The 14,945-nt window shown below is 35.2% G+C and overlaps 1 protein-coding gene across 2 annotated transcripts in view; it reads right to left on the bottom strand.

Moving 5' to 3' along the window:
* Positions 1-14,679, bottom strand: part of TUNAR (transmembrane neural differentiation associated intracellular calcium regulator) — a 54,304-nt gene extending 39,625 nt beyond the window's left edge. Inside the window, exons 1-2 of one of the 2 annotated variants that reach the window (XM_087922147.1) lie at positions 14,086-14,667; positions 3,282-3,559 (exon numbers count right to left, since the gene is read on the bottom strand). In XM_087922147.1, coding sequence (XP_087778273.1) covers positions 3,282-3,320 — 39 coding nt within the window. In that variant the 5' untranslated portion in view covers positions 3,321-3,559; positions 14,086-14,667. Of the gene's footprint in view, positions 1-3,281; positions 3,560-14,085 lie in introns of both variants that reach the window. The other variant, XM_087922148.1, reaches the window with a different exon arrangement.
* Between the last annotated feature and the right edge of the window lie 266 nt (positions 14,680-14,945).

Genomic DNA, 14,945 nt, shown 5'->3' with positions numbered 1-14,945 from the left:
GGCATTCAGGCATTCAGCTCTGAAGTTAAGGAGAGAAAAGATTCAACTTTAAATGGCTGCAAATTTATATTGGGCTAAAATACCTTCAGCAGATCAGCCATGTTGCATAAATACCATATGGTAGCCCTGTCCGAATAACACATTTGCCTTACACCACCTGCTCGGCCTGCCTCCTCAGAAACAAATTAGAGAGAAACAGCAACAGGAAAAGCCAGGCTCTCAGTTATAGAGCTCATTGCTAAACACAGCTTCTTTCCTAACCCTGATTGGCTGCAGGGGCACCTAAATCACACCAGGCTTGAAGTCAGTCCTCCTGCAAGTGCTTATAACACAATGACTGTAAATGACAAAAAACTGTTGGCAGAACTTCTTGCACCTGAGCTCTGAATATATTGACAGACCCTGCAGCAAACATTGTTGTTCCTATTTGGGAGCACTGTTTGCATCCTTGGTGTCAGCTGTCTTCTTTTCCAGTCTTTGCCAGCCCTCTCAGCATGCAATGAAAATGCTCGTACACGTGTTCCTTTTCTCTCCCTTCTTGGCAACCTTATGAAGGGTTTGTTATGGAAAGGGGTGTCTATCTCTTCTGCAGCTATTTTTCTCTTTCATTAAAAGGCTTGCTTTTCCTACAAGGAGGTTAGATGTATTTTTCTTCTTCTGGGGAGCCCGTTTGTGAAGACTGGCCAGGTGGTGGGAGTTGGAAGGGAGCCTTCCCTTTTCTGTGAAGTGATGCTGAGAAGATACTGCATGGTGGAAACTGGGGCAGACAAGGCATCACTGGAAGGGAGGCAGCCAGAATGTGTGTGTGTGTGTATGTGTGTGTGTGTAGGAATATACAGCAGATTTCCCCCTCCCACACACACTTTTTGACTTCCTTTTGAAGTCCTGAGCATGGATAAATGCAGCTTTTCTAGAACCAAAATATTTTACAGTACTGTTATAAAAACTGGTACAAGGACTGTCTTTCCTAGAAAAAATATAGATTAGCTTAGCTTGCGGTTGTATGTGTTGTGGGAAATCCAGTCATTGCCTTAGTATGCTATGCACACCAGGCCATTGCCTTAGTATGCTATGCACACCAGGCCATCAGGTAGTATTTTTAAAGAGCATTTCACACAAGTACAACAACTGCAATTTGTTAACCCAGACTCTTCTTTCTGATTGAAGTTTTATATCTTCACAATTTGTGTCTTATATAAGTCTATAATGTTCATGTCATCTGTTCAGTTTTTCCCCTCCATCCTTTGAACAATCCAGAATTTAATTTTGCCAAATAAACTCTTTTCTGACCTTATTCTCATGCTATGCTTTTTCAAGGTTTCAACTCAGAGTAAAACTCAGGGTTTTCAAAGGGCGTCAACTTAACAAAAGAAGAAAATATTTGAAGCTCTAGGTTGAACTCTGAGATCTTTGGTACTATCTGAGCTTGGTTGTTTTCTTGCAGATATTTCATTACCAAATTGGGTAACATCAGTGCTAGTTTGGCAATGAAATGCCTGTGAGAAAAAAAACCAAGCTCAGAGAGCATCAAAGACACTGAAGTTTTAACTTAGTGCCTTTCTCTCTTGTGTTTACATTGTAGTTCCTCATTAACAGTAAGTAATACTAATGACCAGGACGAATATATCCTACATTATCTGAAGGCAAATTCTCTGAAAAAGGCTCTAACACCCGGAAGATCAGAAGGAAAGAGGAAGGCCACCACCAAAAAAGTGGAGGGACTTTGTTACAGTGAAGATGAATGCACTTTTTGGAGACTTGAAAGACCAGATTAGAAAAGAAAATATATCTGTGTGGTTGGTAGGAGTTGAAAACAACTTGATGGTGCATAATCAATCAATTATACTGACTAACATGGATCCTCTGAATCAAGCTTAGGATGGTATTTGAAATTGCTCTAAAAATTGCAGAAATGAAATGCCTCTCAACACCTGTCCTTTAGTGTTATCAGGGAAATACGTTTACAAATATGAAATCTTTCACTTAGGTCTTTTTAATTAAAAATTGATTCACACATATCGTATTTTCTTATGTAAAGTTACATTCTGGCCATCCTTTTATCTGACTAATCTAGTCACAAATTTTTGCTAATTCAAAAATATACAAAGACCCAAAGTCATCTACCAAAGCATAAAATATGTTTCTTTATCAAGAGGAAATCTTCAGTTTGATGCCAAACAAATTTACCTAACTTTTGTGGGATTCAGCCTCTTTGTAGGTTTGCTTAACATACTTTCTTCAGCTGTGAGAAAAAAGGTGTAAAGTTCATATTTTACCTACAGAACAGGCTGAAGTTACATTTGCTTCACTGTGACTTTTTTAAACATGTACCATACTGAACAGAGGAGCATGTAGTGAAAATACAGCTTTTCCAGAAATTTTTGAAGATGCTATCTGGTGATTTCTGTTATAAGAAACTATAGTTGCAATTGTGGAAATTGCTGGAAAAGAGCATCTGTGTGATTGACACATTCCTTTTATTGTGTAGTCATGGGTATGCATGAGATCAAAATAAGTAAGGATCAGAGGTGGTATTCAGCAGGTTCTGACTAGTTCTGGAGAACCAGTAGCAGAAATGTTGAGTAGTTCGGAGAACCGGCAAATACCACCTCTGACTGGAGATTTTACAGTATCCTTCCCCTGCCATGCCCACCAAGCCATGCCCACAGAACCGGTAGGAAAAAAAAAATTGAATCCCACCACTGGTGAGGATGGTGGTTAATCAATCTTGAATTTTTAAAAATCCAATTATCCTCTGTTTCACCATGCCTACAGAGTCAAACATTTCATTACATCTTGCTATCTAAACAGTAAGTAACTTTATTATGGTTTTAGACCAGTTTTTACCTAGTAATCTATATTTTCCTATTCACAGGGCATTTGTGGGCATATCATTTATTATATGCAGGAGGGTGAAGCTTGCGGAAGACTATTTTGAAAGTACCATGCTAGACTGGCAGCAGATTTAAAAAAAACATTCTGTGACCTGTTTTTCATTTATAGTCTTAATTGAAACCAATGAACAACTCACAAATAAATGCATGGTAAGGTCACAAACTCATCATCTGAAATCTCAAACTACTACAAAACACTACATTTAAACTACTTTAAACTCAGTGTCATAAACATTTGATTGATAATGGTAAGCACTAATACCCATCAGAAGAATAATGGAAGGAAGACCATTTTACACGTGTTTTACAATTAAAATGGAAACAAGAACCATAACAAACTGCTGTATCACAAATAGCATTCTGTGTGAGGAAGGAACCAGGCCTTACCATGCAGTAGTGCATCAGGAGAAGAAAATCTGCCAGCATACCACAACGATTAAATTCAGCATAGAAACTAAATTCTCTTTGGAAGGCGTGAAGATTATCCAGTTCATCTTTCTCTGCCAAGTGGGCAGGTTTTCTCTAGGCTTCAATCTTTCACCAGTAGTCAAAGCCTTAGCATGCATCCTACTTCAGTCAGTGGGAGGAATATTTCCTCCAGCTTTGCAATGCCATTTCTCATCAGCCTGGAGAAGTTCTTCATTCTTCTGCTGGCATCAGAGAGTCTCCAAGACAAACAGATAAAGATGGGAGGAGGGGGAGGGAAAAAAAGTAAGAGAGAAAAAAGATCTTAGTAATGGATATTGAGGCACTGTCAGCTCTTTGAGAAGGAAAGGGGCATTCTATTTTCATACTCCGAGCAATCCAATTTTATCCATTTTACCTGCAGAGAGGCAATTATTTTGTAATGAACAAACATTCACAATTCCCACTTGGCACACATTGTGCAAATACAATTCAGTTTTGTATCACCAATGAATATTATCTCAGCCATCAACAAAGAAAAGGAAAGATACCTCTAAACTTGCTCTTGCTTAGGCAGCCAAAATTGTATATTGATATTGGAAAACAGCTGGGGAAAACAGGTATAATGCTCAGTAAAATCTTCCTATCAAGAGAAAAAAAAAGACTACAATTCATGTGATTCAACTGCCCTGGATGGGGTTCTAATTCTGATTTCAAAAGGGTTAGGTGTCAAAAAGAGAAGTGGGGGAAGGACTTCTAGAGACGGATGGATTCTTTGGGCTGCTCTCTTCCCATTACTAGTAACTTCGACTTTCCCAAATCTTTCAGCAGAGCTTGTTAACCGATTGTGGTTGCTGAACAGTTACTTTCATGACAGTCAGAATATCACTAAGGAAATGAAGATGCCAAATGTATAAGAGAGCCTTTTTTTCTCTGATCTTCAACTGTAAAGATGTATTAATGTCAATCCCTTTTCTGCCTGGTGTCTGTATATACCAGGGGTTTTCAAACTTGACAGCTTTAAGACTTTCGGACTTCAACTCCCAGAATTTCTTCTCCAGTCATGTTAGCTCAGGAATTCTGGGAGTTAAAGTCCACAAGTCTTAAATTTGCCAAGTTTGAAGACCCTTGGTATATATCTATGCCAGTCTTAAGAATGAAAGAATTTTGACATTCATATAACTTAATACATGCACACCCAATCCCCTTGCATCTAATTATTCCTGCAGAAAGCACAGCTAAGAAGCTGTTGTGGGCTTAGGCAAATAGTAAGACTGTTGCCATTCAATTAAAGTTCTTCAGTATTCTTCAGTTTCCATATAGTTGATTCCAATTTTACAGTTAGTACCCCATCCTTATAATAGATATAGGTGTGATATTCCGTTATTAACCTGAATTTTAAGGATGCTTAGACAAGTTAATTCTTCCTATTTATTCTCTCAAGTTATGAAATAACATTTTTTGTTCCAGTCCCAGATCCTGTAACTGTTCCTCTCTTTTATTGTACCAAGTGTACAGTGCCTATTAGATACTTAATTCTCATTAATATATAACTTTCTCTTTCTGATGTCTAAACCAAACAAGGTTAGAGGGGGAGAAAGAGTTTGCAGGGCTATAAAACTTGCCCAGTGAAATCAAGCCCTTCATCAGTCAAATTCTGAGGCCCACTACTTGGGCACATTGTGGGAGATTGGTACTATACTGGTACTGTAAGTGGATGGGGACAATTTCAATAAACATAAAGTTGTTTGTTTCAATCCTGGCACTTCCTTTAATGTTCTCCAGTCTTGGTATCCATCCTGCAAATTCTAAACTAGCCAGCAATACAAGAATTTCAGAAAACATATGCAGATGAATAGGTGAGAAGGGGAAAATACAGCATAAAATTTGCAAGGTCAAATACATAGTGTACACTTTAAGCATAGACATGCCCACTCCTCTTTGTAACTCACTACAACATTTGTCAAAGCAACCCATTATTTAAATGGTAAACTGGGCCAGGATTACAATTATAGTGGGAAGGTCTCAACCTCTAATGATTGAACTGTTCCTGTCATTAAAAATGGAGCCTGCTGTTCTCTGCAAAAATGGATCATTTAAAACGTTGAAATATGTCCTCTTAAAAATGAAAAATCTAATATTAGTACTAGGTTAGATATACTTTGTCTGAAACTTTTTAATTGAGGCTCATATTTCGTTATGAAGCCACTTCCTTGATAAAAGCAATAGAAGAACTTACTTTTAGATAGAACAGGGCCCATGCTTTATGAGTATTGCCTAACATTACTTTGGTTCTCTAGAATCTCTGGTATAAAGCCTGTATAACTGGGATGTGTAGGACTTTTTCTCATTTTCTTTCCCCTTCCTCATTTCTTGTATAATTCACTGACATGTGACCTTCAGATTGCTTTCTGCCTGCAATTGCCCTTTTCTCTGTTCAACCACACCTTCATCTGGTATATTTGGACTCTTGTGCCGTATTTGTATGACAGACTAAACTGAAAATACTTCAGTATTTTGTATCCTTCTAAATGCAAGAGGGAAGTAGAACTTGCATTCAGAGTTAAGTATTTACCCTTTGTTCCTTTTTTTCAGTCTGTTCTTTGTCTAGCAGATTGGTAATCCACGACTGCTTCTTTTTACCCTACTTCTTAAGCAAATGGAGTCTTGGATTTTCTTCCTGATAGGATGAGTTACCTAGGTTCTGGACTTTGCCTATAATGCATTCCCTCAAATAAATAACTTGTTATACTCATAAATTCTGCCCCACTAATTATGCATGAGATCATATTCCCACTTTCAGGAACATTCCCATGTTGCAAGAACACTTCAATCTCCAACAGTGTAAAGGTGACAATTCCTAGAACCCTGAAAAATATTTTTATTTATTTATAATAATAAACAAGCTGGCACTTCCATTGCCCCAGACACCTTTAAGTCACTAATTTAATGACTCTCCCTCAATGAATCTTTGAGGAGGATGGTTTATTTTCCCACAATGCTTTGGAAGGTAATTAAAATGACACCTGCAGGCTTTCCAGGAAAAGGCTGCAGTGCTGCTTCGTGACTGTGTTTAGTATTCTGGTTGCCAGGCAAACCAACAGGTCTCACAATTTTAGGAACCAATCAAAGGAGGCATTTTGTCCAGTGACAAACTGGAGCCAATTCTATTGGGAAACACTGACACTAAGCATCTTCTAGCCTTCCTCTCAGAATTGATGTTTCAGCAAAATGTTTTCTGCATTTTCTACATTTCTGCTGTTCTATTTTAGCAGGAGTCTTATAATATATATGGTATGGGGGGGAGGGGGAGACTGGGGGAGGAATCCAGTTTTGTTTTCATCCACATATTGCAGTCTTAATTTCAATTCAAGATGTTTCTTTTTTTCATAGATTGAATTTGACTGCCTACTTTGCAGTCCTTTACAAAAATAACTTCTCAGTTTACCCCCACACTGTATCCCTGACTCTGTGTTTGTAAAAATACCACACACTGCGGTATATACAAGAATATCTAAATACCTTCTCACAAATGTGACAATTTTTTAATTCAAAAATAGAGCTGCAATCTGTCTCTAAGCTCAAAGCATCTCTTGGGGTTGAGACAGTAGAGATAAAATGAAGGGAAAGCCCTTTAGGAAATATTGAGTTCTCATGGAAAAGGACAGGATATAAATGAAAATAATCAATGGAATTTGTGAGGTGCTTTGTATTCATGTCCCCAAAAAGGTGCTTTGAAGCACAAAAGGGTACAAATGTAGCTGTTTTGCAATGTTTTGATACAACAACAACATTTTCAGAATCACATTTATAAAATCTCTTGAAAGACATTGCTGCATTTTAACCCAGCTTTCCAAAATAGCCCCATATACAGTGTATGGGAATTATCTAATATTGCACAAAGAATTGAATTATCATTAATGTGCAGAATAAATATCTCCAGGCTACCTCTGTCTTTGAGTGTGGTTATAACTGAAGACCCAGTCTCAAAAAATGGAAGTGGTTTTGTATCATGGCATCTCTTAGACTTTTAAATTCAGATCAGTCTTTATCAAATTGTGAATCAGATATTTCAGGAGAAAATATAGATTCATCTAGAACCAAGTGCATATCAAAAACCATCTTCTAAAATTTCCTTTCAGACAACTATTCAGGCAGCCTTTAATTCTAATAAGTTCAATTAGCCCCTTTTCCACCTTTTCCACACCTTCCCGTGTTGTTTAGATCTTAGTCTCCTAATCATATTTATACAAAAATTTCTGAAGCCTTCTAAGAAATTTTGTGTGGTTAAATCAGTTCTGATTTTTATAAATGACTTACTGTATGGAGTGAAATCCATGTTAAATTGCCATTAAACTAAGGAGGTTTTCTGACATCTTAGAGAATGAAAGCATAATTCAGAATGACCTTGACAGACAGTTCAAATACAACAGGATGATGTTTAACTATAACAAATATAAAGAGCTATATCATGGTTGAGAAAATCAAATGCACAGGTTCAGATTTGGCATGAGTACATGTTAAAGAATATAGACATTCCAGTGGACCATTAGCAGGATACAAACAAAAATTTGGTACTTCAGTTGCACTTGAAATATTCTGTTCAATTCTTGGGACCACAGTTTAAAAGGAAAAAAACCTGGAGCATATTTAGAGAATTAAATGCTAGAGGATTACCGCTAGGATAATCAGAGGGGAAGTCCTATGAAGAATCATCAACAGAATTGTGCACGTTTAACTAAAAAGAAGGCAAAAGAGGGAGATGTCCTCAGTTTAATGACCTAAATGATTGCTCCAGGAAAGAGGGAAACTATTTTTCTAGGGGAAAAGATCAATAGATCAAATTTAAAAGAAAGGCTGAACATTAAAAAGAATTTCCTGACAATCATGCTATCATGTGATGGATATCCTATTTACAGATTTTCAGATGGTGGCTGGGGATGATTTAGTAGATTTTTTTTTTATTGAACAAAGATATGGATTTGCCAACTAAAGGGCTATATGACTGTTTCTCATTATAAGATTCTTCATTGTGCTATTGGTTATGTCCATGCTTCCTAGAACTGATAACAGCAAATCATCAAAACAAAGGCCAATTTTTCAAAATATTAAAGACTTCTTCTTGGCTTAACTGGATTCACTCTTAACTTCTTGGATTCACTCTTAACTGAACTTTGTAGAACAAGCAGAAAACTTTCTTCAGATATGAAATAATGACTGATTTTACTGTAACAGAGAATTAAGTGATAGTTTTTTAAAAATGTTAAAAAGAAAATCAGCTAGATGAAGTAAGGAAGAGAAATATTGCATTTTAAAAAAATTAGCTCACAAAGATAAATTTGAGGACTTGGAAATAATATATTTTTAAAATTAAACTGAGATGAGAGAGTCATATTTGTTCTTCACTGATGATGTAGCAATAAAACCAGATTTTCTGCCAGCTATGACTTCAGCTGAAATTTGCATTGAAGCCCTTTCCTCTAATGAGCATTCCTGCATATTTTCAAAAAGTATTTATCACAAAATACTTTACATTGATAAGTATATATAAATATACAAAGTGGGTGCTACTTCAGCAGAACAGATTTATGAGAAGAAAATCAAATGCAAATCTGAAGAGAAAAAAAGCTGAAGAAAGATTGAAAAAAACAAGGAGAAGCAAAGAAGTTTGCAGATGTTTAAGCCATAAAGTAGAAAGAGATTTCTTCAGTACTAGACAAAAAAAATCCTGCATTTCCCTCTACCAGATCTCACTCAGTTTGATTAAAAAGCTTTTGCTTTTGAAATTTTCTCTGTGAAATTTTCACAGTGGAGAGTGATCTTTGACTTACTTCAATGCTTGGTAATTCATAGGTGAGTCTGAATGGTGGGTCTTTCATTATAATAATCTTTCAATTTGCATCCTCCCCTCCACCCAATTCGGTGAATTCTTAAATGATTTTTTCCTAAAGGAATTCCTCCTGAAATTTTTTTCCAGGCTGAGTACTGACGACATCCAGAGAAATTATATGGTAGTAGAATAATGTGGAATAGCAATGGCATGGCAAAATAAGCTTAAAATACTGGTGAAAGAAAAATAATTTCTGATGTGCTTTGAAAATACCCCACCCCCATGAGAAATGGCAAAACAGACTTTGAGCCGTCATTAGCTTTAGCAATCCAAATGGCTACAATTGCTGCAATAAAATACTAGTTAAAAATGTCACTGTATCCATTATACTGTATTTCTGGATGAAATACTGTGTGAATAAATGATTAAAATAGTCAACATTAAATTAAAGCCAGGCTATAGTACCAATGGACAAGAATATTTCTTTCATTACCTTAGCTCTTCTATAATTTTCTAATTAAAGTCAAACCAACTCTGGGCAACATAACTTTCCAAGAAGCTAGAAAATTACCCCATTATATACATTGCCCACAGGAAATGTATATACCCTATGTACTTTTCAGCAAGTTAACGTTATAATGTCCTATATGGTTCAATGGTTGCTTTATTGAAAAAAAGTTTAGCTCAAAAATATAGGACAAAGAAGATTGGCTCTAGAGAGAACTTGGATACACCAACAGTTTTTGAAGAAAGTTACTGATATATAGATAGTATCATCTGTGAAATTCCACTTTCAAGCCATCTGTTATACTATAATATAAACTATGAAAATATAATATAATGTAATATAAACTATGAAAAAAGCAAATAATTATATATGTTTTATTGCAATTGACAGATAAATAGATTTAGTTGACAATTTGATTTAATAAAATCAAATATTGAAATACTTGCAAAGCAGTTTGGACCTATTTAAAAAAAATTATCATCTAAATCAACTGTGTTTTAATGATATTTACTGAACCACCAAATTTTAAATTATTTTAGGATGCTGCAGATAAAGACTTGTAAAAGCACCTGAAATGTTGAGAGTTTTCTCTGCACATCTCCTTCAGCTCATCAACCAATCCAGATTCTGATGATTTGTATTTCATTCCATTTCTACAATGTTTCAGCACATTGTCTTTATTACTTATGATTAAACCTCTTCTGACTTGGAATGCTCCCTCAGCGGTGATCTGGGATGTTAAATTGTCATTAAAATTATGTCTAGATATGTAGCTGGAACTGGATTTGAACACTATTTTACTATTTTGTGAATCAGTATGAGTACAAATAGTGGTAATGGTGAGGCCAGCTTTTTTAAAAAAATCAGGATACTTTGTTTTATTTCTGTTTTTTAAAATTAAAATAATCAGCAAAAACAACAACCTTAGCCAAAGTACTTAATATGTGAATTCATGGCTAATGTAAGACACGTTTCCAAAGTGCGCATAAAAATGGAGCTATCTCTTCCATTCTGTGTACAAAAGCTGATTTGACTGGCAGTTGAATCTTGGTTCAATATTATCCCAGATATCTTCACTATGCTAATAAGGCAACATCCTTGTATTGAGAGGATACAAGGAAAGTGAATGGCACATAGTTCTTTCCTCTCACACTTTTTTATACACACAAGATGATTGCCTCCACTTGTTTATTGGTGAAACTAGTCTTCCATGGCTGAATCTAATTCATTCCTACAAAAGAGTTGCTATTTTCCTAAAAATGGGAAAAGTCATTAAAAAATTAACACGACACCTCTAGTTTCCTTTCAAGCAATAAATAGCAATTTTTAGTGTCAGAGTTTCCATTTAGAACTGATGCACGAGGAAATAGATTAATCCCATTCCTCTGGCACCATAAAACAACCCAGTTCAGGCCTTATATCCATATAACTGTACTTAATTTTTACTGAACAGCTGTTCCTTGTATGATGAACTATTCTATAACAGTCAAGGGAAGCAGATGACTTCTGCTATCAGATTTCCTATAATATCGCCAGGAAACAGGCTTCAGATCATTTCCTAAAATTTGCAGATGAGGTTTCAGAGAGGACGGATGTGTCTTAAACTGATGTTCTTAATCTACTTAGCTAAAATCTATGGCACATCAGCTACCTAAAGCAGCACCCAAAACAGAAAGTGTGCTCAAAACTACCTTGCAGAAGTGATAAGTGTCTCTTCTTAGATTTTATACAGCAGCCTCTCAGGGGTGAAACAAAAAAAAGTGATATTTTCATCAGTTTGGTTTTAAAATGCTCATTTCCTTAATTGCCATAAGAGGCGTCCAAGTCTTCTGCTATATTCCCCCCTTTCCTGCCACATGCATAGAATTTTCCTCCATTAATGGTAGTCTACTTTATGGGCAGAGGAAAGGACTATGTTATTGGGGTGAAATGGAATCACAGTGTTCACCCAAATGATGGTATCATCATTGTCATCATCACTATCACCATCACCATCATCATCATCATCATCATCCATTTATTTATAACAAAAAGGACACAAAACTTCAGGAATAAACTAGTTGAATTAGCAAGATTACCTTACAGAAACATCCAAAGTGGATCAAATTATCTCTAAATTTGACAGATGTGTTTTCTTTGTTTCTGAAGCTCCTGACAGAAACAATAATCATCCTGTGTATAATCATGTAATGACATAACATGCGAGGTATGAATTTCCTGAATCTCAAGTGTGATTGTTTGCCTCAAATTCTTTTAAATTGAAGCCAATTTGCACTTTGAAAAGATGAATGTCTTCTAACAACTTCAGCAAACTAATAGCTATAGTTGTTACATAAATGCCACATATTAAATTTGATCTTACTGTGAGAGGAAATTGTATCAATTTACTAAAGGATAAGACAACATTATACTGAATTACCATTATAAGAGTCTGTTATCACTTGTTTGTATTAGTAGGCATTATTGCTTTGATATTATAAAGAGGAAAATCTGTTTTCGTGCAGTGCAATTTATACAGATGAAACATTTTCTAAAGAATTGGGGCCATTTTTTCTGCATTGAATCAGCCTCCAAGAAAATAAAAAGAAAATTATGTTTCATATTGAGAAATCAGTGTATGTAGTGCCCACTCCCATCCAAAAATAGAAATTATTGTAAAAACTGAGATTGTGAGATAAATATTCTGGACCCCTCTTTATAATATTAAATAATCTTGCTTAGACTTTCAGTGCAGATAATCTCAATACTTGAAATTGTTTGACTGAACATTAGAAGTGGAAAACTGAATTTTAAAGGTTACTTTTAAAGAAACTACTCTCATTAATAACATTAAATAGTTTGTCTTTTCTATGAAACTATTTTCATTCTCAGTTAAATTTTCAACCCTATTTTTAATAAACACACAGATTTTAATTTGCTTAATAATGTTTGCAGAAAGGGTGCTAAAGTTGTAAACCAAAGCACACTGAGTATGCCAGAGTAAACATGCTCTGATCTGTGATGTAACTCCCTCAAGCCCCATCTTTTGAAAACAAATAAGTATATTCCACTGGTTGTCTATGGATTTACTTCCAGGGAAATGTGATTAGAGTTAAACATGCATTAGAAAATTAACAGGATTAAACAAATTTCATTTTCATTTTTTTTTTATTTAATTAGTTATGCTATATTTTGCTCAGAGTCTATCAGAACCTATTAGGAAAAAGAACTAATATCAAATAAATTCCTGCAGAACTCTCATATTGTAGTTTTTATTGATAAACAGCAAAATTATATATTTTTTGTTTATTTGCTCTTTAGAAACACACTCTTTCACTTCTCGATTCTTATTTCTCTCTATCATTCTAAATTCTTTTAAATCCTTATGTTTTAATATCTCACCTCTTTTCTTTGACTTGTCATGAATTAGTTTTGAACTGTAAACATGCATGGGCAGAGGTGCTAAATCATTATTCAATGGAGAAAATGTAATAGTGTGTCTGCTATTAATTAAGCATATAGCTAATCATAGATTTCAGTTACAATTTGCCTCTGTTAATAGGCTGGTGTTCAGATTTCATAGGATTTCATAACTAAAATATAAGCTAATTTTAAAAAATATTCCTTTTTATAAGCAAGCATAGTTTTCTGTTTTATAAAGATACAATTAATATTTATCTTCAACATTGCCTCTTACTTATTAGCCATTCCTCTGAACTTAGTCTTAAGATGTATCTTAAGCCTATAGTAACTTTGTTTTATAATAATTTTATGACAAAAGGTACTAAATGAAAATAGAATTGAAATATATTCTTTTTTATATTGAAAATATTTCTCATAATTAAAATTGCAGTATATACAACCTTTTAAAAAGCAATATGTGTTTTTTTTAAATCTTCATTAATCAAAAATATCTAATGATCTTTTCATTTAAAAGTATGAACCCTTAAAATATGGACCCTTAGTCTTTCAGTAGTTTCAGAGATGAATCAAGTAGCACAGATTAATTATAAACCCCATTCACAAACTTCACTTTATTCTGGGGCTTCTATTCCCCTTATCAATGTTCAAAATAATGGAATGTTGAAATGAATGGAATTCTGATTTCGGTGAAAACCCAGTGGTGTAAAAGCTTTGGTGTAACAAAAGGTTGAGAAAGAAAATGAAAATATACGTTCTAGAATCATGCAGCTCAACCCCATGTATTTTACTTAAAAACAGGTACATCAGTAAGATTTATTTCAGAAGAGAAGAGTCTAATATCCTAGCATCCAAACTTATCCAGTTTAACAACACCTTTGCTTGCATAGATGATTTTAAGTATGGCTAAGATATAACAGCAAAAAAGTACCACTCTTGCAGCAGTAATCTGTTCTGAAATAATCGCCAAAGTGTTATAATTGTGATTTGTTAAGAATTAATATCATGCCATTTTCCTCTTGCAAATGAAAAGAAGCTTTAACACTCACCCATTCCACTAACAAAGGTTTAAAAAGTTTAATCCATCCGAATTTTCAGGTCTTATCCTTTCCAGGATATCAGCTCTTCAAATTAATCTGATGTGGAAAGAATAACATTCTCTCCAGCTCTTATCCCGCTTGGTTAGTGACAGCTTTTAATGGATATCAGCAGCCTTGCTGAAGTATTATTGTAATCCATCCAAGCTTCCCAAGATTGGTCAGGAGATTGAGTCTGGAATATACATCATCTTTCATTTTGGAAGCTGCTTGATGCTCTTCCCTGCTGTATGTCTCGCTTCTGAGAGGCTTGGATTATCTCAAACTGGAGGTAGCACAGACTTGGCTATTTATACAGCTTCTGCCTTGCCTGCCTGGAAAAGAGAAGGAAGAGGAGCAAATGAATCTGAACTCTTCAGAGATGCAAACTGCTCTCACAGGCGTGGGCATTTTCCAAATCAAACAGTTTGTATTCATCAAGCTGGAAGGCAGCTCCCGGGTTCGAATAAGGCAAGAAAGCAGGCAAAGATACACATGGCTGTGTGGAGATTCAGCTCAGAATAACAAGAAAAAGGAACAAGTAGCAGCAGAAGAAACAGCAGGAGAGGTTGAGCATCTTGTGATTGCCTTGAATTATACTCCTTGGGGAGGGGGGGATTTAAAACAAAACAAAACTGTTGAAATACAGCAAAGGGGAAAAGAATCGATTGGATCAGCTAAGCTTATGCAACATGTTTTTATTTTGCTGATGTTTAAATCTCACAATTTTAGTGAAAAAGAGCAAGATTAGTCTGTGAGTTATGTTCTTTCTCAGTGTTTCAATGCACACTGATATCTACAGGGCTTATCCTGAGATGAAATCATTAAAATAA

The sequence above is a fragment of the Pseudonaja textilis genome, chromosome 1 (assembly GCF_049901715.1).
Source record: "Pseudonaja textilis isolate UNSWEBS1 chromosome 1, rPseTex1.2, whole genome shotgun sequence".
NCBI lineage: Eukaryota > Metazoa > Chordata > Lepidosauria > Squamata > Elapidae > Pseudonaja > Pseudonaja textilis.
This window is presented reverse-complemented; position numbering and strand designations above follow the sequence as displayed.